This window comes from Amphiura filiformis, chromosome 3, assembly GCF_039555335.1.
Source record: "Amphiura filiformis chromosome 3, Afil_fr2py, whole genome shotgun sequence".
In the NCBI taxonomy this organism is placed as follows: Eukaryota; Metazoa; Echinodermata; class Ophiuroidea; order Amphilepidida; family Amphiuridae; genus Amphiura; species Amphiura filiformis.
Window position 1 is genome coordinate 42,882,991 of NC_092630.1, and position 26,603 is coordinate 42,909,593.

The 26,603-nt window shown below is 37.8% G+C and overlaps 1 protein-coding gene across 1 annotated transcript; it reads left to right on the top strand.

Annotated features, from left to right (window-relative positions):
- The first annotated feature begins 53 nt into the window (after positions 1-53).
- LOC140148557 (uncharacterized) lies at positions 54-26,412 on the top strand. The gene is made up of 10 exons (XM_072170553.1): positions 54-238; positions 4,069-4,151; positions 10,223-10,331; positions 11,482-11,602; positions 12,555-12,818; positions 13,071-13,213; positions 14,681-14,794; positions 17,849-17,958; positions 19,173-19,323; positions 19,850-26,412. Exons 1-10 carry the CDS (start codon positions 182-184, stop codon positions 22,100-22,102), a joined length of 3,405 nt encoding a protein of 1,134 aa, XP_072026654.1. The 5' UTR covers positions 54-181; the 3' UTR covers positions 22,103-26,412.
- Positions 26,413-26,603: the final 191 nt, after the last annotated feature.

Consider the following 26,603-nt stretch of genomic DNA (forward strand, 5'->3'; position numbering starts at 1 on the left):
CATGAAGCAATGCATTGTGGGATGGGCAAATGTTTTCTTCGGTCAGACTTCTGCTGGTAGTACAAAATGGCGGACATGACTGGGTCGGGAAAGAAATTTTGATCAACTATTTCCATCAAAATTAGGGAGGTTTTCCTGGTACTTTTGTCATATTTGATAAGGTGTGACAAATCTGGAAAACATGAAAGACAGACAAAAGCGTAAGAAGGGTCGCACATGGGTAGAGGCGGCCAGAATGGTAAGTCGTTGTGCAGGCCTAAAAGTAAAACATGACATCAAGGCAGGGCAGGAATGTATGCAGTGTGTCGTGTTTTGATTTTACATGACATCATGATAGTGTGCATCACAAATTTTTATCATGTCTTTCAGTTCTGTGTGGATGTTAAGGTATCAATGATATTATTAATATATAAATCAACACTAACTTAACTGCTAGCCTAACAGTTTGCACAATTATGATCAATTTACCAAATTAAAAAGATTAAAGTTGTTGTTTGTTTGCAACCTGATTGACAGCCTCATCCCCACTTTACCCCTATATGTGGGAAATACTACCAATACAAGATACAACAGAACAGGCTTTTCCATACAGTGAACAATAAACAAGAAATTGAATCCAATGTTAACATATATCTGCACAAGCGACTGATAGCCTATCTTTAGTATTGATGCTTTCAGGCGTTAAATGATAGCAAGAAATGGAAATCGCCCCAAAGGAAAGATTTTAATCATGAAATTGATCGCCACATCTTATGGATTCACATTATCCTCCGGCGGAACTGTCAAACTGTCAATTACAACGTCTACTAGTGGACTGGTTTTTAAATCCACTCTCATCAAACTAATCAAAACTGTAAACTACAATTTTATCGAAAAAATCAAAAGAAGAAATACTAAATATTGCTTAGTTTCAATGATGCTTACCGATCGAGTCGCCTTGATGGTGTATTTCCCATCATTTTGCAACGTGGTTGAAAAATATTTCCAAGACGTGAGTATCGCCATTTAGCATGGCCCGGTAACCTGGATAAAATTTAACGCAATCGATCGTCCAATCCTAGTTCACCTGAGTGATCACGTGGTTTGCCGAATGAAGCCGAATTATGCCGAATGAACGGTATCGGTGTCGGAACAAGGATTGTTACTTTCAACAAATCGTTTCGCCGCTTCGTTTCAAGAAAAGAAGAAATACTAAATATTGCTTAGTTTCAATGATGCTTACCGATCGAGTCGCCTTGATGGTGTATTTCCCATCATTTTGCAACGTGGTTGAAAAATATTTCCAAGACGTGAGTATCGCCATTAGCATGGCCCGGTAACCTGGATAAAATTTAACGCAATCGATCGTCCAATCCTAGTTCACCTGAGTGATCACGTGGTTTGCCGAATGAAGCCGAATTATGCCGAATGAACGGTATCGGTTGTCGAACAAGGATTGTTACTTGTAAACAAATCGTTTACCGGCATGCTTTCAAGAAATTAAATTTACGATCTTTTGATAATTAGTTAGGGATCGCTTTATTTTAACCTCTGGCATGAGAGATTGAGAATGTGGGTTAAAGATAAGCCACTCTGTGTTCTCATTTTGCAACTGAAATAGGCTTCTCATAAAGCTTAAATTTGCGGGCCATTATGCTGGCCATCCATGGATTTGAAACATGGCGGATATACCAAGCACCCTCACTACGTTCGGGTCTGTGAGGGTGCTTGACCAGGCATACTTTACCCCATCAAAATGCAGATTTTGGTATCAGGTATTTTTCTCATTCATGCATTAACATACTGAAATTAGGCATTCTAAATCGGTATATTTCTGAAGATACAAATTTAATCATGTTAACTGTGATTATGGCTGCCAAGTAAAATAAGTAACATGTATTGTCGATGATCGTGTAATAAATTTATGTATCATCCCATTCCCCGCCCTCACCGAGTTTTGGTGTTTTTCAAATTTTTTGTATTGAAAAGACATGTTTAAAAGTTCTTGGTTATCATTTATAAAATTAAAGTTTACATGCTGCAAAGTTGCAAACACTTTAAAAGTAGGGATAACCATCAAAATTTCATGTTGACCCTATTGCTACAAAAGATTGTTTTCTGAGTAGAACTAATCAACAGAAGTATTTTGGTGGTTAAATGGTCAAAATCGGTCAAAAACTTTTCAATTATGAATTATCAAAGTTTCCCATTCTGACCGGTCATTGGAACGAAATAAAATGACAAGGTCCAAAAATAGCAGTTGGGAGCAAAATTGGCATAAACATATATTTACCTTTATATATTTCTTTATTTTAACATATTTGCAAACATGAAACAAGCATATTGTGAAAGTATCAAAGGGGTTTCTTATGAAATGGCACTTAACTAGTCACTGGCATAACTTATTTTTTCAAACCAAGGCATTGAAATCATGCATTTAGAGGACATTTGCCAAAAATCATCCAACTTAAGATAGCCGATATGCCACAAAATCAAAATTGCACCAAGTAGGTGAACTTTTTTTTCACAACCAAGAATTTCAATGTTATTGGGTTTAATATGACCAATTAGTAGGTGTATGTAAACAAAATCTTAAGTTTTGAAGGTCATTGACTCATTCACAACAATAGAGATTATCCTCATCATGCTCATGTGTATTCCTGTAGTATTCCTCATTCAAACCAAAGTAGCACTCAATACATTATGAGTATCTTTGTTCAAACCAATTCAATGCTTGACCTCGGAGTTACCTGCATGACTATCGCGGGCTATTTTGAAACAGTTATGGTTGCACATTCAGGTACTTCTTTTGAAAGTCCTAAACAAGGTATAGCCAGCAGCAAGTTGTAGATGTTATAGGCCTAAATATAAGAAAACGTTTAGGGTTAAGATCAGGTGAACAATACATCGAATGAGCACGAAACTTCACATTTATGTTCAGAAAGGTGTCTTCTTAACATGATTTGAAAGGAATATAAAAATTCGGAAGGAGAGGGGTCCCAAAGGGAAGCTGGTGATTTAATTTGTAACTCGAGATCTACTTGTTCAATTTTTAACCTTTTTACAGAGGGTATGATAGGGGTCTGACTGGCAACTCTGCCAAATTACAGCTCAGTAGGCCACGTTTTTCACCTGATCTTACTGATTTGAATATTTTGTGCCATTCTTGAGCAGTGCTAAACTCAGCCACTGGCAATTAAGCGCACTGTGGCGATGGACCAATTTTGACTCGCACTTACAGAAAAACAAAATAAGTTATGTTGCTGTAATTTGCAAGATAGTTACAAAATATAATTGGCAGTAACTTCCCCAAATTTTACAAAAAAATATTGAAAAATAAAAGAATGAGATCAATTTAGAAATGTATGTGCAAGCAGTGCACAGTTGAGCTCCCTGCATGTCTATGGGAGTGTTCTAATCAAGTTGATGGTTCATTGGTCATCCCTATTAAAAGGCTTCTTGGGAATGACCCCACAATACATGAAGCAAAGACACAAGCAACTGACAGAACTGAATGGAGGAGGCTTACTCGGCAGAGGGCAAAGGGCCACAACGGCCTGTGCATATATAAGTCAAGTCAAGTCAAGTTCTTGGAACAAAAAAATTGATTTAAATCAAAAAAATCAGATTTAATTAAATTAAAAAAATCAGATTTTTAAAAATATTTAAAAAAAATCAAAAAATAAATCAACAACACTGTTTTCTTTATTTTGAAACAAGTGGTGACAGCTCAATACCAACAGTACATTTTGACACTGCGGATTGATATGGTTGATTTTATACATTGATAATAATGCACTGAGTGTTCTTTGAGTTTTGTTTGTTCAGCATCAAAGTTAAAGATGATCAAATTATCAAAGTAAGAAAGTAGCAAATTAAGGTTAGCAACTATTTTAAAGTGTTGCGATTTGGTTTTTAACAGCATCTTGATATTTAAGCATATTGTTTCAAATATATCGGAACTGACATTTGGAATCGGATTGTTTGTTTCAGAGTATACATTGAATTAGGCCTGCTTGTACAAGTTTGAAAACACCACCTAGCCAGTGATCAATATTTGCTTGATTTGGTTTTTGCATTGTATCGCAGGTTTTAGAAAAGCATCCCAATACACCAATGAGTTACAAGGAAATCCTGAAGGAAATTCAGGAAGACAACTTGAAATTTATCAGGTAAGTCTTTGTCTTAATAGTCAAATGCTCAGAGCCACATCAAACAAAAGGCTGACATTTCCATCACTGTGCTGACATGTTTTTAGAATGTTAGCTTACAAAACATTTGTGCAAATTTTGGTATCAAAGTAAAAACTAAGGTAGGAAACTAATGAAATCAGGAGGATTTTGTTTTGCAATGAGATGCAAAAAATGTAATCACTACACTCCCATTGTGCACAATGTTTTGTTTTGTGTGAATTGTAAAACTCTGTTACATCAGTACATTTTATGTATGATAGATCCATCTGACTGGCTCATAGTCATACAGCACACAATAGCAGACTTGACAATACACTGCATGATCACAAATGATAGCTTGAAATTATTCTCATTTGATTGAACACAGCTTGTTATAATATCATGTTTAAAATTGGCAGATTTTGTTTAGTGCTCCAGTGAGATGGTGCCTAGTAAACGAAGCTACATGTATGTTGTGCACACGGCACAGCACTTGACAGAATGTTGTTAAGTGTCAGTGTTCAAAGTATTCTTGTTAAATTTCGGTATCGAAGGGTACTGAAATCGATTGCTCAATGCCAATGCACTTGAACGTTCACCAGTCATAGCAACTGGCCAGTATAAAAAACATGTATAGACCATTGTCCACCGTAACATTTAATTAACTTCATGAGCAAATTGATAGTGAAGGCTCTTACATAATAGTATGTGTGTCTCATTGTGAACCTGTCTACAGATTGTTACCCCACCCAGTTGTTTACCATCCACTATGTTGTATGTGTGTACCTGGTAGGGGTTTAAAAAAAACCTGCCGGGAAGCAAGCAAAGATTTCAGTATTCATTTCACACAAATTATAGCAACTTTTATATACAAAAAGATATAATTTCCCGCTAAATCCCATTATTTCCCTCCAAGCACCGACATTTCCCTGGAAGGAGTTCCCAAATTGCCAACTTTTTCAAGCCATGGTGGTACCTGGTATGCAATAAGCTGAGCCCATTAATGGTGTGTCTATTCAGCAGCTGATCAAAAATCTTCAGAAATGAGTTCAGCAAGATGTTATGGGCGGTAAACAAAACACATCAACTAATCACACACTTATCATGTACTGTACCGAATTGCGCTTACTTGATGTAGCGCATTCAACATGGTGTCAAATGCGTTGTCAAATACACATTAAAAATTGATTGAATTATATTTTTATTTTGATGCTCACGCATGATCAATGTGTTTTTTTCGTAAAAATCCTCATGAAAAGATGTAATTGATGGGCCCTTTGAAGCTGTAACTTTTTGACGATGAAACCATCATTTCTGTTCTCATGCTAACAGTTTTGTATTCTTTTCATTTCTTCATTGTACATCATCTATGTGTATTCACATCACATTGAACAGAACGTAAGTCATTGCATTCATGTATGCTCACCCACTTTATTTGAGTTGCATGTTTGAATGCATGTTGATTTTCTTTATCTTTGCTCAGCACTTTTTTGCTTCATGGCATGAGGTGTAAAGTTCTGCATAATTTCATTCTGGGTGTTCTAATGGATATCTAAACACTAAGAATCACTCAACTATGGTCCATTTGGGTTCCTCCCTCGAGATATTAGCATCCCGCATGTGATACACACATGATCAAAGGCCCAGTCAGTCACTTAATGCCACACAGCACGCTACAGATGTGCCGCCTTTGATCGCATGTGCATGATGTCATACAGAAACTACTGTCTTGAGGAAGCCAAGTGGACCATAGTTGGGGTATTAATATTTTGTATCTATGTGAAACTTTTCAGGGTGGATGAAATGATTATTTTTATAGTGTAGTAAAGCCAAGGCACCAGACATTTACCATTTCAAATTGAAATTTTCTACAAACTTTTCTGGTTGTGAAATTGGATTACCTGTTTTGTAGGGGTGTGATTTTCGGGTAATTTTGTGCCCGGTTACCTTATGGATTTTTTTTTCGGTGGTACCGAATTGCAACAAAAAAAAAAAAAAATTTTAGGTCAACCATGAATGATCCTAGCATTTAGGTCTAGGTCCAGAGACACTACAAAACCGATTTTTTTTTTTTTTTTTATTTGGTACCGGGCAGGGAATTTCCTGCCGGGTAACAGGATTCTTGGCGGGACTCAATTCCCGGACTCACTCACACCCTTACTGTTTTGATATTGGGTCATAAAGATCATTACAGGATTATGAAAAATATCACATTACATGTAGATTGCCAACTGTGGGTGTAGATATATTCCAGACCCTTATATGTAGAATTCCCCTCTAGATTAATTGGCCTCGACAGGTGAATACAAGAAATTGTAAGTGTGTTGTTATTAATTTACACATTTATGACCTTCTGCATTTAATCTATTACATTCTTAATGTTTCGGTTATAGATCATGTAATTTATAATTTGTTATATTGCATGTCAAAGCACTTTCAGATTGGGGTGTAATTATTTCACAGAACTGATTGATTTTAGAGCATACCTACTGACAGGTCTTTCAAATACTTGTTGCCATCATGGAACATAATCAACGCATGTAGCATTACTAGATAAGTGTTAGGACATATCCAGGATTCCAGGAGCATGATTGGTCAATTCTGCGACAGTTCCAGCTGTGCCATATGTGTGTGTGTATTCGTGTCCACGAAGCTGCATGCATACGGAGTACGGAGTGTTCCATGATGGACACAAATTAGTTGAAAGACCTGTAGAAGTAGCCCCTCCTTTGTTGGGCATAAGGGAAACGCTCGGGCTCATTACAATAAACGTGTACGGCGTATGCATCACATAATGGCTGGCTAGTTGGAACACTTACCAGGCGTTTAGATTGTTAATCCTTGCTTGTGGGAAGGTGTACATTAATTAATGCTAATTAACAAAGAGGTACATGTATCTTTAACAATTGTGGATTTGCTACAAATCTATGAAACATTTGAAGCTTACACTTAGTGTACGGTACATATACGGTACTTTAATTGTGGACAGTAAGCAGGACTATAACATTCCATATGCATTGGAGCATTGGGAAAAGGTTTTAAAGGGCATTGGACCTCCTCCTTTGTCCGAAATAGGTAACAAAAATGTCAATTGATAATAATACCTGTACAAAATTAAAGATTACTCCCAACAGTTGTGGAACGTATATAAATGACCCTACAGACTTTTTATTTGACATAAAATATTTGATGTAACATATCTACATTATTTAATCTATTCCCATTCTATTTCCAGTAATGTTTAAGTTCTAACGAATGTTTAATGACGTAAAATCAATAATATATTTCTACCAGATATTATACGTAACATCGATTTTACGTCATCAAACATTTGTTAGAACTTTTAAAAACATTACTGGAAATGGAATGTGACTAGATTAAACAACGTAGAGATGTTACATAAAATATTATACGTCGAATACGCGGAGTCTGTATACGGCCTAATAGTAGCAGGTAGACAATATTACCATTATAATGCTGGGTATTACTGCTGCATAATCTTTGGGGATTCTGGTAAACATTAAGGTTTTAAAGTAGTATCTTGTGAATTGCAATGAATACTTCAATCACTTCATTCCTAATGTTGCCTTCATGTGATTTGCTGTCAGTAGTTCTAGTATTACTATTCACTATTACTATCTCCTGCTATCAAAAAGTTGAAGAAATTTGGCATGTTTTACCAGTCTTTCCTGATGTGACTCAATCCTTAATAGTTTGTAGATGTATTTTGTTGTACATGTATGATACTAGGCTGGAAACACTGGTTGCCATTGTGGGACAGAGGAATGTTAGTAACATTTAATTTGGATTCATAATTTCTTTTGCTAGCAGTGTATATGAAGTGTGTGGACAGTGTAGTGCTGTTGATAGGCAATGGCTGCTCACACACTCTGCTGCTGGCAACAGTATTAAACCCTTTGCCCCACCCAGTTGAATTGGCAGACATTGATGGCAGGTGCACTTATGATTCCAGTTTTTTATAAATCATTGTAAAAGACCACCAATTTGTGACGTGTCATGTCAAAAGGAGACACTTTTGGGCAGGATCTAAAATGGAGAAATAGCCAAAAATCTGCCCGGGGATGATTTTTTCACAATTTGGGTGAATATTGTCTGATAGTTTCAAACCGGAGTATAACTGGCATCTTGTATTTTTTGAGATATTTTTCAAGGTCTTTCCTACTCTCAACATTGTCAATAATATTTTCAAAAGCCGATATCTCAATTTCCAATTTCATAATACCATAACTTACGAACTCAATATCTTCGCTTTGGAATGTCCGATTTCATTGCTGAAAACGGCGTTGTGCAGCAAAATATCTCTATATTCAGGATATGTAAAAACCTCAAAATTGATAACCTGCCCAAAAGTGTCTCCTTTTGACATGACACGTCACATATATGCCTGCACTAGTGCCGTCGTCTACATGCCTTAGAAGCAAAAGTAATTAAAATGTACAACTTTATCCAACTTTGTAAAAAAAATTGGCATTTAGTAGCAGTATTTCTTTGGTTTCCAACCTTGAATAACAAACTTGCTTTTCTGGCCAAAAATATTTTTTGAAAATTAACAAAACAAATTTTTTTTTTTTTTGTAGAATTTTTTTTATGTTGACACACTGTCGACATCGGTATACAAATTATATCGACATGTCGACATTAAAAAACGGTGCCGACGACAGCACTAGCCTGCACTTTTGCTTAATTCGTCCTCTTGGTACCTTGTAGCAGGAAGATGGAGAGAAGACCTGCTTACAAGTATAGCACATCCTCTGCAAAGGGATGTAGCATCAGGTAGTAGTAAAGTAGTTAGTGTACATGATAATAGTCATTCATATGGTGGTGTTGGCAGCTTTCATTTATTGCAAGTATCTGTTTACACTGCACAGGTGGCAACAAAAGGTACATTTTGTCAACTGGACAAGTTGAGAAGTAATTTATCACAATACAGTACGTAATTGTCACTTTAGAACTTGATTTTCTAAATCAGTACATACACCATTGTCAATTTTAAAAATGCACTCAACTAGACTGAAGTGTCCTTTTGTTGTACATGTACGGGACAAACCAAAAGTTTGATGACATCCTATAAACGAAAGTCTTGATTACATAATTTCGTAAAAAAATATTGGTCAAAGTTGACCTTTTGGGTCGGAAGTTTCATATGTTTTAGGGAGGGAGGGCCCAGCTTCCTAAATGAATGGACTTCAGTTTATAGGACATCATCAATTTTTTGGTTTTTCTCTAATTCTCTTAAGAGGTCTTATGTACATTATAAATGAATATTTAGAAATGTTTGATTGTCAGTGTGGTTCACTTTTTCCATGCATGTGCTTGTTTATTCTCCGTCCACTGATGTGACTTACCTGCGCAGGGATCAAATTACTGTGAATTGACAGTTTGATGCAGTATGCTTTTTGAACGGCTAATATTTTTTTTTTATCTCTATCAAAAGTATTCCCTAGTTTTACCACCATTAATGGGGGAGCATGCTGGGGGAACAGGTCCTTCCTTTGTACCACAAAGTTTGATGTCCAAGCCGTGGCCATTCACAGATGATGCCTTCATGTTCATTTGGTTTCCAGTCCATACTTGTTCTTGCCAGTTTTTCCAGAGTACTCTGGCAGTTTCCTCCTGCATATAAAACTGGGCTTCCCAGAGTATATTGATTTCACCTTTTCTCCTGTATTGAATGTGAGAAATATAGGTAATTGGAATATGGTGCAAATGGTCTGAGTAAACAATAAGCACCAATAAATCCAAGCACCCAACCCCAATTATTAACTTCATTAGGCTGACTGTAATGGCACAGGTTTCATTGGTATGTCCATGAAATAATCCTTTCAAGTACATGTATTACGGTATGTGTATTCTACTCAATGAAAATTCTAAAGTAGTAAAGATACATGTGATAATAATTGCCATAGCCATAACGTACAAGAATATGGCCCAAGTGAGACTCAAGGCAATGATAGAAATAGGTTCAAAGTTGTGAAAGAAAAAGTCAACAATGAAATTTAATTTATAATAATTATAATTTGTGTTTGCACATTGTATTATCTACTAAACAGGGGCACAGTTCCACTAGCTTGTTTGAATGCTATGTTACACTCTGGCTCAAGAGGACCTGAGAATACATTCTATAAAGTTGGTGGACTCATGGGAGTCTATGGACTAAGGGTGAGTACAGAGTAAGATTCAACATGAAATCTTACAAGGTTGTAAAAATTATATAATTACTTCTTGGACAGATCATGTACATTTGAATGCACAAGTGCGCAATATGTGACATGATCAAGGGAAATGAGTCACATGTCGACCCTGGCGAAAATGAGTTTTACATATGTTTCAAAAGAGGACATGTAGAGCTTTTAGAAACTGAAAATCCCATGTTGATCAGCCCTCAAATTAACCCACGGCACCCATGGCATTTTGCTGTGGGTGCCCATCCCCACTGCCATAATGCCCTCAAAATATGTCCTTGACCCAAGGCAGTCACTTGCTGTGCCCTCTAATGAAGTTGCTGTCGGTGCCCCAGCCCTGCCCCTTCATTTATAAAATCATCTATCTATGTTTGTGTGTGTTTTCTTCACTTTTGAGAAATTGCCTTGGTGCCCTTCTCAAATTTTCAACAGTTGCCATGATGCCCTCTTGAAATATTACAAACTGCCGTGCTGCCTTGCCTTTTCAGTAATAAATCCAAGGCAATTTCCAACTTGCCCTAAAAAAGTTGCCGTGCCCCTTCAGATCCTTAATTCGAGGGCTGATGTTGATGCAACTTTTCTTTGCAATGTTATGTCAACTTATCAATCGCTGAAAACAATATAAAACATAAGAATTATATAATATAACACTTTCTTTGCCAATATCTCAAAATCAATATTAGCGACATCCGACTCATTTCCCTTGATCGTGTCACATATTACCAATTTGTGTAATTGGCCAACCACATTGAGTGATGTTGTCCAGACAGTGGGTCTGAACTTCATCGAAGTATGCACGGAACCCAACTCTACATGAACAGCCACACAATTGTGTCTGAGGATTAAATTATGCATACTGAACATTAGTGCCCTGTTTATTGATACAATTAGATAATTACTAAGAATCTGAGTGCTCCCTTTTTTCCTTTTCATTGATAGCTAATCATCTTCATCTTCATTATCATCAGCATTGTTATCATCGGCATTGTTATCATCAGCAGCAGTTGCTATGTTTAGTTTCTAGATGACACTCTGAAATTCAAGATGAAGATTAAATTTTGCCAGTCATAAAAAAAGTTAAGACATGTGATTATACTGATATTGATATGTTTGCATTTTGATATTAGACCCATCTATCCGGTGAAGTGTTTGGTGAATTAGAAATGCAGTTGGAGGACATCAGTGAACCAAGCAGCAGTCTAGAAGATATGTCTGGTGAAGAGGGAAATGCAAAAGCAAAGAAAATGCGTAAGTAGTATCAAAGGGCACCCTTGGAGCATATGGAAGAGGGTATTTACTGGTTTGACTCCCTTTTCATGAATTGAATAGACAACTATTGCTGTAAATCATGTGCATCCAGATCAGGAATGGTCAACAGCTGCAATATATGTGATAAAGATTGGAAAAAAAACATCCTAAAACTTGCAGGGGTACTCACATGAGGTGTACAGATTGTATGGCTCAATTGTATGGCTTTTTCTCAAGAAGTCCTTAGACATGGGTCTATTTGTTTTGAAGAAACAAAACTAAGATATGAGTCTCCTTTGAAAAAAAAACCACAGTACATTGATATGGATCTCTATTTTTGGTTAAATTACCCTTGGAAATGTCTAGGGTGGCAGTTTGAGCCACACACTCTCATCAATAAATAATTCCATTACCTCTCCAGGCTTACTCCCATTTCTTGATTCTTGGGCCAGTTTAACCGTGTGCCCGGCCCGCCAATACATTTGACATTCGCCATGTGGCCCTCAGATCAAAGAAAGGTTGGCCACCCCTGATCCAGATGTTCCTTGTGAATGATTTTCAGCAGTACATCTAATTCACATACCAGTGCAATATGAATATGTGGCAAGTGGCCAGCCAATCTTTCTGTATCAGAACAGGGTGATGTGATTTGCAATTAAATGGTAATGATGGAAATAGGTCTATAATAGATGCTTTAATTGATCACCATTGTCCTTGGTAATCAGGCCATGAATCCTTGTTGGCTCATTTCCTTATTAGAGAATAAAGGTATTGATTTTAGCTGCAGTCATGCATCTATCATCTCATATAACACGGGGCAAAATCATTATTTTAACGAGGCGAAGCTGAGTTACACCAAAATAATGATGTCGCATGTAGCTTGCAAAACATTTGTAAAATATTGTGACTTTCTTTACAAAATTTTGTTGCTATTTCATTCTCTCATAAACAGCTGTTTGTATACTACCGGTCAAAGCCCACCATAAAATACCAGCCCTTAAACGATTTGCAAGTCTTGTTGGTACAGCAACATCACCCCCAGCAGGTTATGGCACTGGTGATCCATCACAGCTAAGTAGTCTACGTACGAGTCCTAACCATGCCAGGCGTTCTGTCAGGCATGCGTTACATAGGCACCGTAGGAAGCAGAAGATTGTACCACGGATAATCCTGAAACCCTTGAAACCACCTGCTTCCCAGGCAAATTCAACTCAGAGTGAGTACTTGTACCCATTTTGGATCGCTTCTGTTAGTCCATGATAAGCAATGAGTTCTAACTTTCAACCCGCAACTATAGCTTAATTTTTGTAGTAAACTTTTTGCCAGCAGCTCCAAATAATTACATAAAATTTAAAATAAAAAGGAAATAAATCTTGCATATTTTAACAACTATTGAGAGGTTAAGCATTGTATTGTATTGTCTATTCACGTTACCCTTTCATCCTTTTTTTTGTCAAATAATTCACAGATTCGGTGAGAAATAGCTCAACAACAAGCAGCAGCAGCTCAGGAAATGTAGTATACAGTACCCCTAATCTATCAGCTAACTATCCCAGCAGGCAACCTACAGTGAAGGAAATACTGGCAACACTTCCTGGCTTCAGAGACCAAGTAAGACATTAAGCTTAGAGAAGCATTGCTTGCATTGTTTGATCGACATGCTTAAAGGAGATAAAGTAGATCTTTGATCAACATACTTAAAGTGTAAGATCTCCCAGTTTAGTTCAAAGTAACTTTTTGAAATCAAAGTATGCTGAAAGTAAATGTGACCGTCCACGGCCGAATGAGCCGTAAATTCCTCCCCCGGTCAATTTTGTTTTATTTCGTGTTTAAAAAATAAACATCATAAACTTAAAAATGGTATATCATTTGACTTCAAACGATATCCAGAAGCGGGGTTATGGTTTGTTAAATTTTGCTCCTTCAACAAAATTATAGCTTTTACGCTTTTACATGTCTCTTTTTTCCACATTGTTGGCAATAAATATCAAACAGTCATAATTGGCGATCATTTCAAATCATCCCCAAGTCAACGAGGTTTAAGAAAGTTCTCTCATTGTTAATTGTTGGTTATGCATACCTGTACAAAATACAATGCCTGGTAACCCACCACTTGAACAGGATTTAGCAATATAAGCAAACAAAGACCAGAGCTATTAAAAGTTCTATAGCCATCTAAGGTAGAAGCTTATTATCCACTTCAACAATAGGATTATTGATTAGTTTTTGACTATTGAAATGAGACGGATGTCGGGCCAGCTTAAGTTACCGATGAATATGACCTTCGTACACATTTTACACCGTAACTCGGAATACAATTTAGGGAATTTACGGCTCATTTTTTCCACTGTTTATACTTGAACCCTATCCTTCCAAATCATGCACAATCTCATACTCTGGGTGCTTCCCTTTGAATGTGGCAGGACACACATGGCACCCTCATCCAACCACCCATGTTGGGTTAGAATTGTGTTTGCTGTTACTGAGCACTTTATCATTAATTAGTTATGTAGGTTACCCTACCTTCCTGTGGCAGTGCAGCATGGGTAGCTGTCTATGGCTGCAGAAGAGGTAAGGTAAATGTGGCTGTAAGATTACAAATTTTTTGAGTCATCCAGTAGCAGAGAATAGACACAAATATCAATAAAATTCTGGACTTGCCAATAATTTTTTCAGTAGAGTTGCGACCTGTTTGCCGGGTCTTCGACTGATGATTTGGTCATATGATTGGAATTGGCGAGGAGTTTGTTTCAAGGTGGGGTCCCTGGCATGCGATGGCAGGAAATAGAGACCCCCTTCTTCTTAAGTGCTGGCTGCTTGGCTCTTTCCCAGATGGCTTCCTAAACTGCCCTCTCAGAGTTTTTGAGTGGGTGAAGACTGCAGTCTCTTATGTAGGAGAGACAAAACGGTCCATTAAAGCTTGTTTTAACCAGCACCATAGAGGTGGCTCCAACAAAAACCAGGACTGTAGCGTTGCAACGTTACTGAAAAAAAATTGTGGCAAGTCAAGAATTTGAATCATATTTGTGTCTAAATGTAGCTGTAGTTAACACTATAATGTACTATTGTCTTTTCCAGCCGAGAAGAACCCGTCAGAGTAAGCAAACCAATCGATTCCATGCTAGTAGCATAGAGGAATGGGAAGTTGACATGGAAACACCAGATTCAATATTAGCCAACACAAACCTTAAGGTGGGTATTTTGAGGGCGGATATGAATAATGCATTCTCTTATACTTTGTTCAGTTCATAATAGGTGAGACTGGAGTGGTAACATTGTGGATTGATATAGAATGATGTACACACATTTAGACACAGCACCTACACGGAGTGTGCTTTACATGACTGAAACACACATTTGTGAATATATGCAAGACACAATATGGCTGGTTCATATTATAATGGTGTCTAGTCTAAATAGTGAAGATCTAGCTGTTTTATAAAAAAAATGTTGGTTTGCAATTGCATGTTGTTGGAAATTAAACTAAAATAAAATTGCATTATTGAACCAATCCATGCAAATGTTACAATATGTAACTGTAAAAATGATTTAGTCTAGTAGAGTAGAGGCCCGTATTGTTTGGTGCATATGGACCCGAGTCCTAAACAGGGTTGGGATGATATTGACCTTTCATTGTCATCACAACCCAGCTGAAAACTTGAATTAGTATGTCTGCTAGATCGGAGGAATTATTTGGCTACTTTCAACATATATGCAGATGAATGGAAGTGTACAACTTGTGGTTTGTACATTTTTGAGTATTGTGAAAAAATTAGATGGGGCCATTAAATCTACTTTCTCCTATCTTGTGAGAAATCTACTTTACTGGATTGTCAAGAAAAACTAACTTTTGGTGTCTGTAGTGAACCAAGCAGAAGGTAATTTGTTATTATATCCTTCATTAATATATTCTCGTTCATTAATTGGTTAAACGAGTATCATGTGACCAAAAATAGTTTTGCTATTTTGCAAAGCAATCAAAAAGCCGATCGATGAGGGAACGGGGTACTATTCAAAGTACTATCTCCCGGAAATAGTTTTACTATCTCCCTCTGAGCGCGAGATGACCGCATAGCAGCGTCGCAGTTCCTAGTGGTCAGTGCCACTCGCCACATACGCTGGATATCAGTACCGGTTCGGGGTAATAATGTGTAGCAAGTCATGTTGTCCTGCGAAGCACACAAGCAGCACAGAAATGCAGCTAAAATACGGCGGTTTCATGGCATAAATCCGAGTTACATCAGGATCAGTATCTTAATTTTGATGGTAAAATAACAGAGAACATGGTTACTCGTTTCACTGCGGTATTGTAGAGGTTTACAACTTTCACGGTAAGCTTTAGCCATTCAACTGTATGCGTGCTTTGGGCATGCATGCATGTAGGCCTATGTGCATTCAATCCAAACAAAGCAAGGCCAGCCTAGCTTTGACTAGGCCTAGCCTACATTTATTTTAACCAATCAATGAACAAAGAATATATTAATGAAGGATATAAAACAAATATTTACTGCTCTAAATTCGGGATCTGGTGGAATCTATTGGTCCCCTCGGTGAACTGGAGACCATGAGCCTACTATTTTCCCTCGACCTGGCGGTCTCGGGAAAATAGTAGGCTCACGGTCTCCAGTTCACCTCGGGGACAATAGATTCCACCAGATCCCTCATGAGCAGTAAATATTTGTATAATATTTATGAGCAGTATGTCATTGTGTTGGATTCCATCCTCTCTGAGTTATTCATTTTAATTTGGTTCACCTCAAGTTTGGTAGTGATATCAATGCTACTTCGCTGTGGCACCGCAAGTGTGTCAACAAACCGCCCAGGTAAGTGTGTGTGTACACTCAGGGCATTTAAATTTATGCGCACTATTAATAGGGTGGCCACAATGCTAGGCATTGTGTGTACCCCTGCCTACATACACAAATGTATGGTAGAAATGTAACAGAATCTGGGAGCAGTTGGAAATCTTTTGGGCATTTTGAATTCTATATATTTTCTCTTCTAGTAACTTCTGTGCAAACCTGACTACCTAATTAGATAGAAAATATTCTGCTCGTAATGAAGGTGAATATAGCATTTTGTACGTCACGCATGACAAAGTTACGACAAAATCATTTTTTGTCATCAAATAAAACTATTTTCCCAAAGATGTACAATTATGCTATATTCAGTTTTAGAATCTAGACCCTCACAGCAAAATCCTGTGCAAAAATCAGACAATTTGATTGTGTGGTTTAGGAAATAGAGGCATTTGAAGGTCATTATTTGGCACATAATAGCGCCCTCAACGGTGAAAATCACACATATTTACCTTAAAAGTCAAGGCAAAAGAGTTATTTTTGTGATTTCAGCCATTTTAAAAATGTTGTAAAGAAGAAAATACAGCAATTATGACCCTGGATTTTTAATATTTGCATGAAAGAGAACATTAAATAAATAAAAAACAATACATCTCATGCCTTCTTTAGCTTTATTCCCACAATTATCGCTTCGTGAATATGCAAATTTATGACAAAATCAGGATTTTCCTAAAAATGGGGTAAAAATGGCCAATTTTGTGAATCTTTGGAAGGCTGTATCTTCGCAATGGATTGTCGGATTGAGTTGATTCAAATGGTTTTTTAAATCATTTTGCAGAAGGAACAATGCTGACACAAAAAGTAATTCCAGGGGTGGGTTTGAAATTTTCATGTGGCCGCCCTACTATTAATACTGCGGGGAGCGACATACGCACATACGTCACTACCAAACTTAAGATGAACCAAGAGTATCACAGATATTTGTCAGCTAATTGTCACTGGGCAGGGAAAACCTTTTCACAGTTACTCATGTGGGAAATGTCAAATTTGAAGGTATATTTTCATTTTGCAGGGGACATTAAACACACTTCACTAATAAAAAACAATATCTTTGAACATTAAGGCAGTTTTTGTGTCTCCTGCAACATGACAATACCTTAAAATTGGACATATTGTTCTTTTCCATGTTTTGCCAAATGAGTAACAGGGAAATTTTACACAACAGGGAAAATATACACAACAGGGAAAATTTACATAGGTTTTTCCTGCCCAGGGACAAAATGCTAATATCGATGTTAGCTAATGCCAACATTGGATGTGTGTAAGCGTGGTTTATCTTTGTGTGTAAGTGTGTGTCATGTCTGCAGGGCACCAAGTGCCCAAAATATATAAGATGCTGTTTGCTATTGCAGCTATTTTAATAACCATGTATTTTGATTAATTTCAGGCACTTATTAACAAGAACACATTCTCCAGTTTACCACCTCAGTACCAGCAAAAGTTAATTAGTTTACTACCAGAGGTAGACGGAGTCAAACTGAATGATAGATCATACAGGTAAATGAATTGTATAGTTAAGAATGAAGCAACAACAGGTGATTATAATCACACTGAATTAAAAATACTAGTTTGCGTCTGACATCACTTATCAAACTCAGAAACAATTTGCTTACAATTTGCTTACAATTTGTCCTGATGATTGAAATTTCTGAACGTCACGGTAGAACAGCGTACTATAATTATGGTTAATTTTGCACCTTCAAATATACGAACTGTTTCAAAAGTTAGGTCTTAGTAATTGGAAACTGAAGGCACTGTGTTAACAATGCCCAGAAAAGTGACTTTTTGCCTTAAAAAGTGCCGTAAATTTTCTGCAATTTTCTGTGATTCCTTTTCTCCATGGAGGCACCAGATGGATGAACCTTCTTTTTATCCGCTACGCTACTAACCAACCACAGGCTGTGGTGAGTTACTTGTCAGATGCAAACTAGTCATTAATTCAGTCTTCGATTATAATTTAATACCAGTTCAGCTTGGTTTCAGTCTGCATCTCACTATTTGGCTATTCCAGTTTAAATCCATACACTCCCTATGGAAGACATGACCTTAATCTCTCACACAGGGGCAGTAGATTTCAAATTTCACTGTGAGGGAGATTAAGGCCATGTCTTCCAGGGGGGGGGGGAGGGGTATTTGAGGGCCAAAGTAAAATCTGAGGAGGGCAAACATTTGAATATTGCCCAAAATAGTGTGATTTTTTTTTTGACTGGGGAAGCAAAGCCCATGTTTTAGGACAAATGCCCTCCATGCTCCATGGTGCCACCATGAAGTCATCAACATATCCCTGATGTCATTGATGTTGATCACAGCAATTTGCAAGGTGTTTGCACCACGGCCAAACAAAAGTGATTATGACAACTTAAGTATGTCTCCTTGGTACAATCAGAGCCGTCTGCTGCTGCAGAGCAACATCTATGGAAGCCGCCATTACCCTGCCATCGCGTATCCTAGAACAAGTGGTTCCACACAAAGCACGCTAACTGCTGATCGTATAGTAACCTATGCTAGCAACATACTAGCAATGCTTCTTTAGCAACCTGTTAGTACCTCAATGGCCGCAGCCCTCATATAATAATTATGTGTCAAATTTTGTGATTTGCACCAGCTTGTTTTCAGGCTCCCTTGGTGCAAATTTGGCTGGTCCATGTTTCGCAGTCAACCCCCATGGTAGAATGAAATTAATAGTGTGATTGTTATTTTTGGTCTTTCAGGATGGGTGGCACTGCTCTAGACAATGAATTTTTTGCACGGGCATGTTGCAAGTGGAGAGAACGGCTAGGTGAGGGTGAATTCACTCCAGAGAATCAGATGAGAATCAAGATGGAAATAGAAAAAGAACAAGCCAAAATTGACCCATGGAAGGTGAGTTATAAATAAATGATTGACAAAATTAGGTCATTTAAATGTCATCCTGTTCATCTGAGGTTAAGTAACTACAGATTGTTGGATATTCATGAAACTTGGTGAATATGGACAGTAATGAAAGTCAACTTGGCATGGTCATCTGAGTTAAAATATTCTTGGATATTCTTGAAACCTAGTGGAAATGTCAACATTCAACTACAACATGACTGTCAGGGTGGATTTATACTTCTGAATTGCTGTATTTTTATAATAAACAAGTCCGCCCATACATAATAGAATGAGAAAATTGCAACTTCTTGGGCATGTGGGCTCGCAAGATCCTTCAGGAAAAAAAGAAAATTGCTGGAACTTCTTGTTGTCTAACCAGCTTCCCCTTAAAAACATTGTGGTTTTGAGTTGATAAATGCATAGAATATCATAACTGGGAACTTGCAAGGTGTTTTGTTTTTAAAGAGACTAACTTAGGCCACTTTTAACACTTGACACATAATATGTTCTCTTTTCTCTTCCCTTATTCTTACAGGCTAAGCATTTTGAACCTGTTTGGGGTCAACAGAATTCTCAACCAGAACACAACAATCTTCCTCCAGTCTTCACTGGCTTAAAACTATCCACAAAGAAGGCACAGCAATATAGGTCTAGAAGCAGCAACGCAGCAGCTAATCTAATTCCGAGTCCTATCCGAGTCTCGCTAGAAACTAACAAAGCAGTACCACCAAATTATAGGGTTGCCACTGCAGTGCTACCCACCAAAGAAAAGATAGTGCCGGAGACACAAACTGTTCCAGAAACATTGCCTCTTGCAGAGGCGCAGACTATAGAGCCTGAAACAAAGCCTGTTGTAGAAACAAAGAAAGAACTTCAGAAGATGACTATTCAAATACCATCTAGCAACAGTGTAACACCGCCACCTGAGACAACGCCTGACAGTGTATCATCTTCCCCTACTGTGCAAAGTCCAGCTGAATATACTTGTAGTTCTTTGTTATCCAGCATGGCAGCGGAAAGTCAACGACAGCATGGAGGATCGCCGAAGCCCACCTCCAAACTGGTTGATATGCTTCAAAGACCCTCACAGATAATTTCTGATGGCAAGAGAAGAAGTCCTGTTATTCCTACCCCAGCAAGCTCACCAGACAAACGAATACGGCTAGATAATGTACCAACTAGCCCTACTCAAGTCCTTCAACCAACTCAAAGTCCTGTGGCGAGTCCAGTGGTGAGTCCGGTGACAGTAACACCTCCGGTGGCGGTAACACCTCCGGTGGCAGTAACACCTCCGGTAGCAGTAACACCACCAGCAGTAACACCACCGTCTCCTAAATCTCCCGTCATTAAAGTCAGAACATTGCCTCAGACTCGTGCCCCAGTTGTACCTAAGGGACAAACAAGGACGCTGGCCCAAATCAAGGCTCAGACACAGGCTAGATTCCATGCACATGGCCAGACCAGGACACTAGCGCAAATCAAGGCACAAACCAGTGCTCGTAAACATGCTAGATCCCAGGCTCAAGCAGCAGCTCAGATGGATAGGAGAGCCGGACAGCATCAGCACATGCCAAATATTTTAGGTCGCGGTCGTGGAACATGGCTGAACTTAAAATCAGTTGTACCAAGTAATGCCTCAGCTGTATCAGCTAGCAACCTACAACAGTCCCAGGGGCAAGTGACATCAACCCCTGTTGTTTTAACAAGTGCAACTCCTGTAGTAGTATCATCTCCGTCTGCAGTTCCTAACCAGGTGGTAACATTAGCGGTCACTTCCAATCAACCAGTTATGCAAACTGTTCAACCAATCATAATCAAAACTCAACCTGGACTAAGTGTAGTGTTAGTATCACAACCTGAAGTTGGTATAATTCAAGCTCAGAATGTCGCCACTCAGAGGATGACATCACAAACTGGTGTCTCCTTGCTCACAGGTCGAATAACCACAACGAATCAAAGTCCTGTCGTTAGCCCTGTTATAACTCAGCCTCAAGTGATCTTACAAGAACAGAGTACTGTAGCATTACAACCAGGGGCATCACCAAGTGGTTACAATGTTAAAGAACAAGTGTCACCGTCAGAGGGAAATAAAGTGGTGGTATGTCAAGGACAGGTGCTAACAACACAAGAACACATCACGGCGTCCCAACTTCAGCAAAATGCATTATCTAGTATGCAGAACTCTGTAATGTTGAGTCAACAGTCATCTGAGCAGCCCATAACACTAACAGCTGCCCATAATGCAAACTCTGTGAGATTAGTTAACGCTAATAATGTCACTAAACTGACTCAAGCCCAACTTGGGAACGCTGTCAATGTTGCTTCCACGGGTGTACCATACACGCCCGCAACAAAAACCATTGTGTTGTCAAATGGTGCACTGCCAGCCGTAGCCAATGTAATTCCATTTTCAAATAGTGTGAGTAACTTGCCAATATCATTGCAACACCAAAATGGACCTATAAGCGGTGTAATACCTGCACAAGCAAAATTGGTGGCCAGCAATACAAATGTGACGGTGGTTCCCAATCCAGTGCTTATGCCGAATAACAACTTAACAAACCAAGCTGCTATGTGTACATGTTATTTATCTTCCCAGCTAAACAACCAAAGTATCAACTCTCTTATGCCAGACAATGGAAATAACACAGACAATATGGAGGATGTTGTGGCCAATAAATGCACCTGTCGGCTGAAAGCCATGGTGGTGTGTAAAGGCTGTGGGGCATTTTGCCATGGAGATTGCGTAGGTCCATCCAGCCTATGTGTGGCATGTCTAATTAGGTGACATGGGTGACTAACTGTCCAAAAGCACGACAGATGGCCCATGAAAATATAAAACTTTGCCTTGTAGTGAAAGAATCAAAATCAGTGATCAGTACAGATTCCTCATCACTTTTGTTTTCTCAAGATTTTGCAACATCATTGTTTACCTGGAAGTGTGTGACAAACATTTATTTTGTATTACAAAACAGCGACACACGTCTCACTGGGCCATTATGCGCCTGTCAGTTGCCGTCCCCGCCCCTGGGACCCGGGCAATAGTGGGAACCTAGCCTGGACTTAGCCTGGTATGTGACAGCTCATTGGGTCCCCACACTGCCGGGACTCATACGGGGTTGTAATGCATCTCGAAAGGGATGTACAAGAAAATATTGCCCCACGCTGCAGGGACTTAGCCGGGACTGTTACATGTTTGTAACAGTTTCCAAAATTACATCCCCGCCTAAGTCCCCGCTATCCCCGGGTCCCGGGGGGTAGGGACTGCAACTGACATCCGTATTAGAACTTAGCAAGAATTACAATGTATCCTGTCCATCCTTTGTTTTGGCAAACTCTGGTATACTATTATAAAAGGAAATCACAAAAAATGCTGTGGCCATACAGTGATGAAAAAAAGTCAATTGGGCATTATGACAGTGTGGATCGCTTGTTTACATGCTTTTTTGATGTTAAGTTTGTGTTTTCTTTTTAAAATCAATTCAAATTTGGCATTTATGCTGTGTTTATACCTTTGGACAGTTACCAAGGACGGATTGAGAAATGGATTGTACCTGTTTGAGGGCATGCATTTGCATTGCCAATTGCTTATCAAAAGACATTGGGAGAGATTGCTGGCAAATGTCAATTCAACTGCTGTCAAACAAATATTGTTTGCTGTAACATGTGCAGGGCCTATTTCGTCTTGGTTTGTGAGAATCAAAATCCATCATAGTCACGGCACAGCACTTACTGTTTGATACAATGAGAGAAGTTGATTCTCCCAACCGAATCTTTGTGATTCTTTGTCGAAATCTAGGCCCTGATGTGAAAAATATGAGAGCCGGTCAGACGGCTTTTATTTTTTTGCGTCTGTTTTGTTCTGGAAATCAGAAATGATTGGAAGCTTAGTTTTTGTTATTGGACATGCCTTGAAGAAAATTGTTAAAATATTACACAAATTGTAAATACTTGAATGAAATTTATTTTCAAAGAAATATAAAAAAAAAAAAAGTTTTTGAAAAGTCAGGTGAAGAAAATCTTGTTATATTCTCTGAACTTTGAACAAAAATATTGGTGGGTTCAAAGGTATTTTATGGTTGGATGGGTTATGGTAAACAAGCACTGTTTTATGCCTTTTTAAGGGGAATCATAATCACAAACAAGTTTCTGTGTAAGACATTACCTTCACACATAGTATACCAGTGCAAATGAGCAGGATGATTTTTATAGGTTTTTATTACTATTATTATATTTATTTAAGATATTTGTGACCGGCTCCTACGAAATGAGGGTAAAGTCGCAAGTTGGTAGTTTCAAGACCTGGCTGCTGAATTGTTCTGTACTTGATGTGCACAAGCCAGAAGTATGTCTTTGTGAATGGGGCACACATTCCTCAAGCCATTTTGACCTTTAATTGAATGGGGCATTCACAACAGGTGTGCGTCAAACAAAGCGCATCAACAGATGAGGTCTCAACATGCCACTTTACATTCATTTTGTTGGAACAGGTCACATTTTCATGAATTCTTGTAAACAAATCTAAAGGTTGAGGATAATTGCAAGTTTTTCAAAGACAAATTGGTGCTACAATTCTGTACATTGTCAGCTGCTTCCCTGGTTTAGAGCTGCTTGTTGACTATTTTATTAATGAATAAGGATCAGTAAGTACACTTACTGGCAGGGAAGAATGGCACTTTACTGGTTGTAAACACAGGAGTGGGGTTCTGATTGGCGGATTCAATCATAACAACAAATCAATGATATGATTGGCTGATTATCAAAGCGTTGGTTGACGCAGAGTAGCGCTCTTGAACGAAAGCATGTATGTCGCTCATAAACAGGGAGCTCACGTCAATCAGAGCAAAGCAGTGCTATAATTCTCTGGAAGCTAGTGTGGTTTACAACACCTAATATTTAGGCCTTCATCTGCTCTAGGTATTTTCCTTCTCGTCTTCGTTCTCTATCTCTGAACATAATCTATTAGATTTGTTTGTAAGAATTCTATTATAATTTCATTTGACAATCTTAATCAACTTATTTGTGAATTTTTGGGTATATGGTTCGTCAAGTTGGCTTTTTCTGTAGTTCATTGTTTTAAGGTTGCGATGTCCCGTGCATGCGCCTCATATGGCAGGACTCTGACCAAGGAGGATGAACATATATATCGAACAATCAATATATATAAGCGGCATGATCTGCTCCATGGGACCCAAAGGAGGCATTTTTAAAAATTGAGTTACTATAATCATTACCTTATACCATATAGGCTATCAATCATATACTGAAAACACTTAAAGGTCTAGCATACTTGGTTCTAAAGTTTTGTGATGTGTATTTTGTATGTATTTTCTTGTTTTTATACTCCATATGTTTGCCTTTATCTCAATTCAAATTTTCCGCCTTTGGCCCCCATGGGCCAGATCATGTCACATATCCGGCTTGGTCAGATTCCTGCCATAATGTGTCAGTTGTGTGGCATATGGGACACCGCAGTCTCTTTATTGGGTGATGGCTTTCTCCCTAATGGTACTATTTATAACTTACATTTCTAAGAACAGAAAAAATTGTTTCACTCTTCAGAAAAATCTTTAAAAAGAGATGATGAAAAGCCACATCTTAATTGTTTTTGTATTGTTTTGTATACACCTACAAGTAACAATAGTTTTGTTGCTCCCCCAGATGGAGCTTATTTTAAAGGCCTATAGACCATTCCAATAATTGGCACTTAACTGAAGTTGATGGAGTGAACATAGATATATCGAGGTCAAAAAATATATCACACAATTATAATTTAAAATAACAAAAAGCAAGGTATAGTTTGCTGTGATATCATTGTTCACCACCATCAATAGCAGTGCCAATTATAGGAATGATCCATGACATTTAAGCTGAAATTTCTATAGGAAAAAAGCAAGCCAATCTACCCTGAATTTGAAGGCAAAATAGCAGACATACATGTACCTGTCTCTTTAGATGGGGTTTGATAATTTACTAGTTTCAACAAGTCTGGAACCTACCAGCAACCTTGCAGATCTAATATGAGAATTATGTGCATTTTTAATGATATAAAAGCCACAAATTAATACCATATGAAAGTAAAATAACCAACAGATGTTACTACTCTGACACTTTTATCTGTTCAGTGTTCAATCAATCTAGACACAACTTTAATTGTTGATTTGAAAAGACTGATCATGTATTTTGAGAATATAAGGTCTTATTGCTGGACCCAACTGGTTTCTAGTCAAAGAATTCTTAAGGGATCTGGAATGAGCGTTTTGAGCGTTTCGACAGTATTTTTGTGGGACATGAGAGCACATCAGGCATATCGAATTGCATTCTGAATACGAAGAATGTATTTCTGATACCAAATAATTTTCATTTTTTGATATAATACAAATTTTATGACAAATTAATAAAATTTGATATTTTTCACATTTTTGATATATAACAGTCCTCGAAATAAATTTTATAAATTTATCTAATGATATATTCTTACAGTGTATGTAGCTGGGAGGAAAAGCTGAAGATCAATTGAAAATGTGGACCTTTCATATTGAAGATATGGATTTTTTCCCCAAAAGACCTAATTGTTTTTGGTGTTTTAGGGGAAAAATCCATATCTTCAATACGAAAGGTCCAAATTTTCAATTGATCGTTGGCTTTTTATTCCACCTACATATACTTTAAGTACATATCATCAGATTTATAAAGTTTACTTCGAGTACTGTTAAATATCAAAAATATCAATTTTTAATAATTTGCCATAAAATGTGTATTACATTGCGAATTTCAAAAAATCAATTATTTGATATCAGAAGGACATTCTTCGTATTCAGAGTGCAATTCGATATGTCTGATGTGCTCTAATGTCCCACAATAAATTCTGTCCAAACGCTCATACCCCATCCCTTAATTTGAATGTATACATTAATGAAATCTATTCAGTTTTGATTGATTTTCAGAATATGTTGTACAATCAAGTGCACAGTGGGAAAGTGAAGATTTTGATCTATGTATACAAATTTCAGAATTCATTTGTTAGAAAACTTGTTTGGCCTAGAACTGGCTCTGTTTTACTGAGCACACTGCCCTTGAATAGTGCATGCAGAGCGTGCTTAAGGGGACTCGATCTTTTGTGCGTAATTATAGAGGGCCAGGGGATTCACTCTATCATTAAAAAAATCATTTGAAGAAGTCAAAGAGCACTAAGAATAAAAACTGTAGTGCAATTCACGCCAGACACAATTTCTTGGTATGACAAAAATTAATTTTTGTAATCGATCAAAAAACAAACGTTTTATATC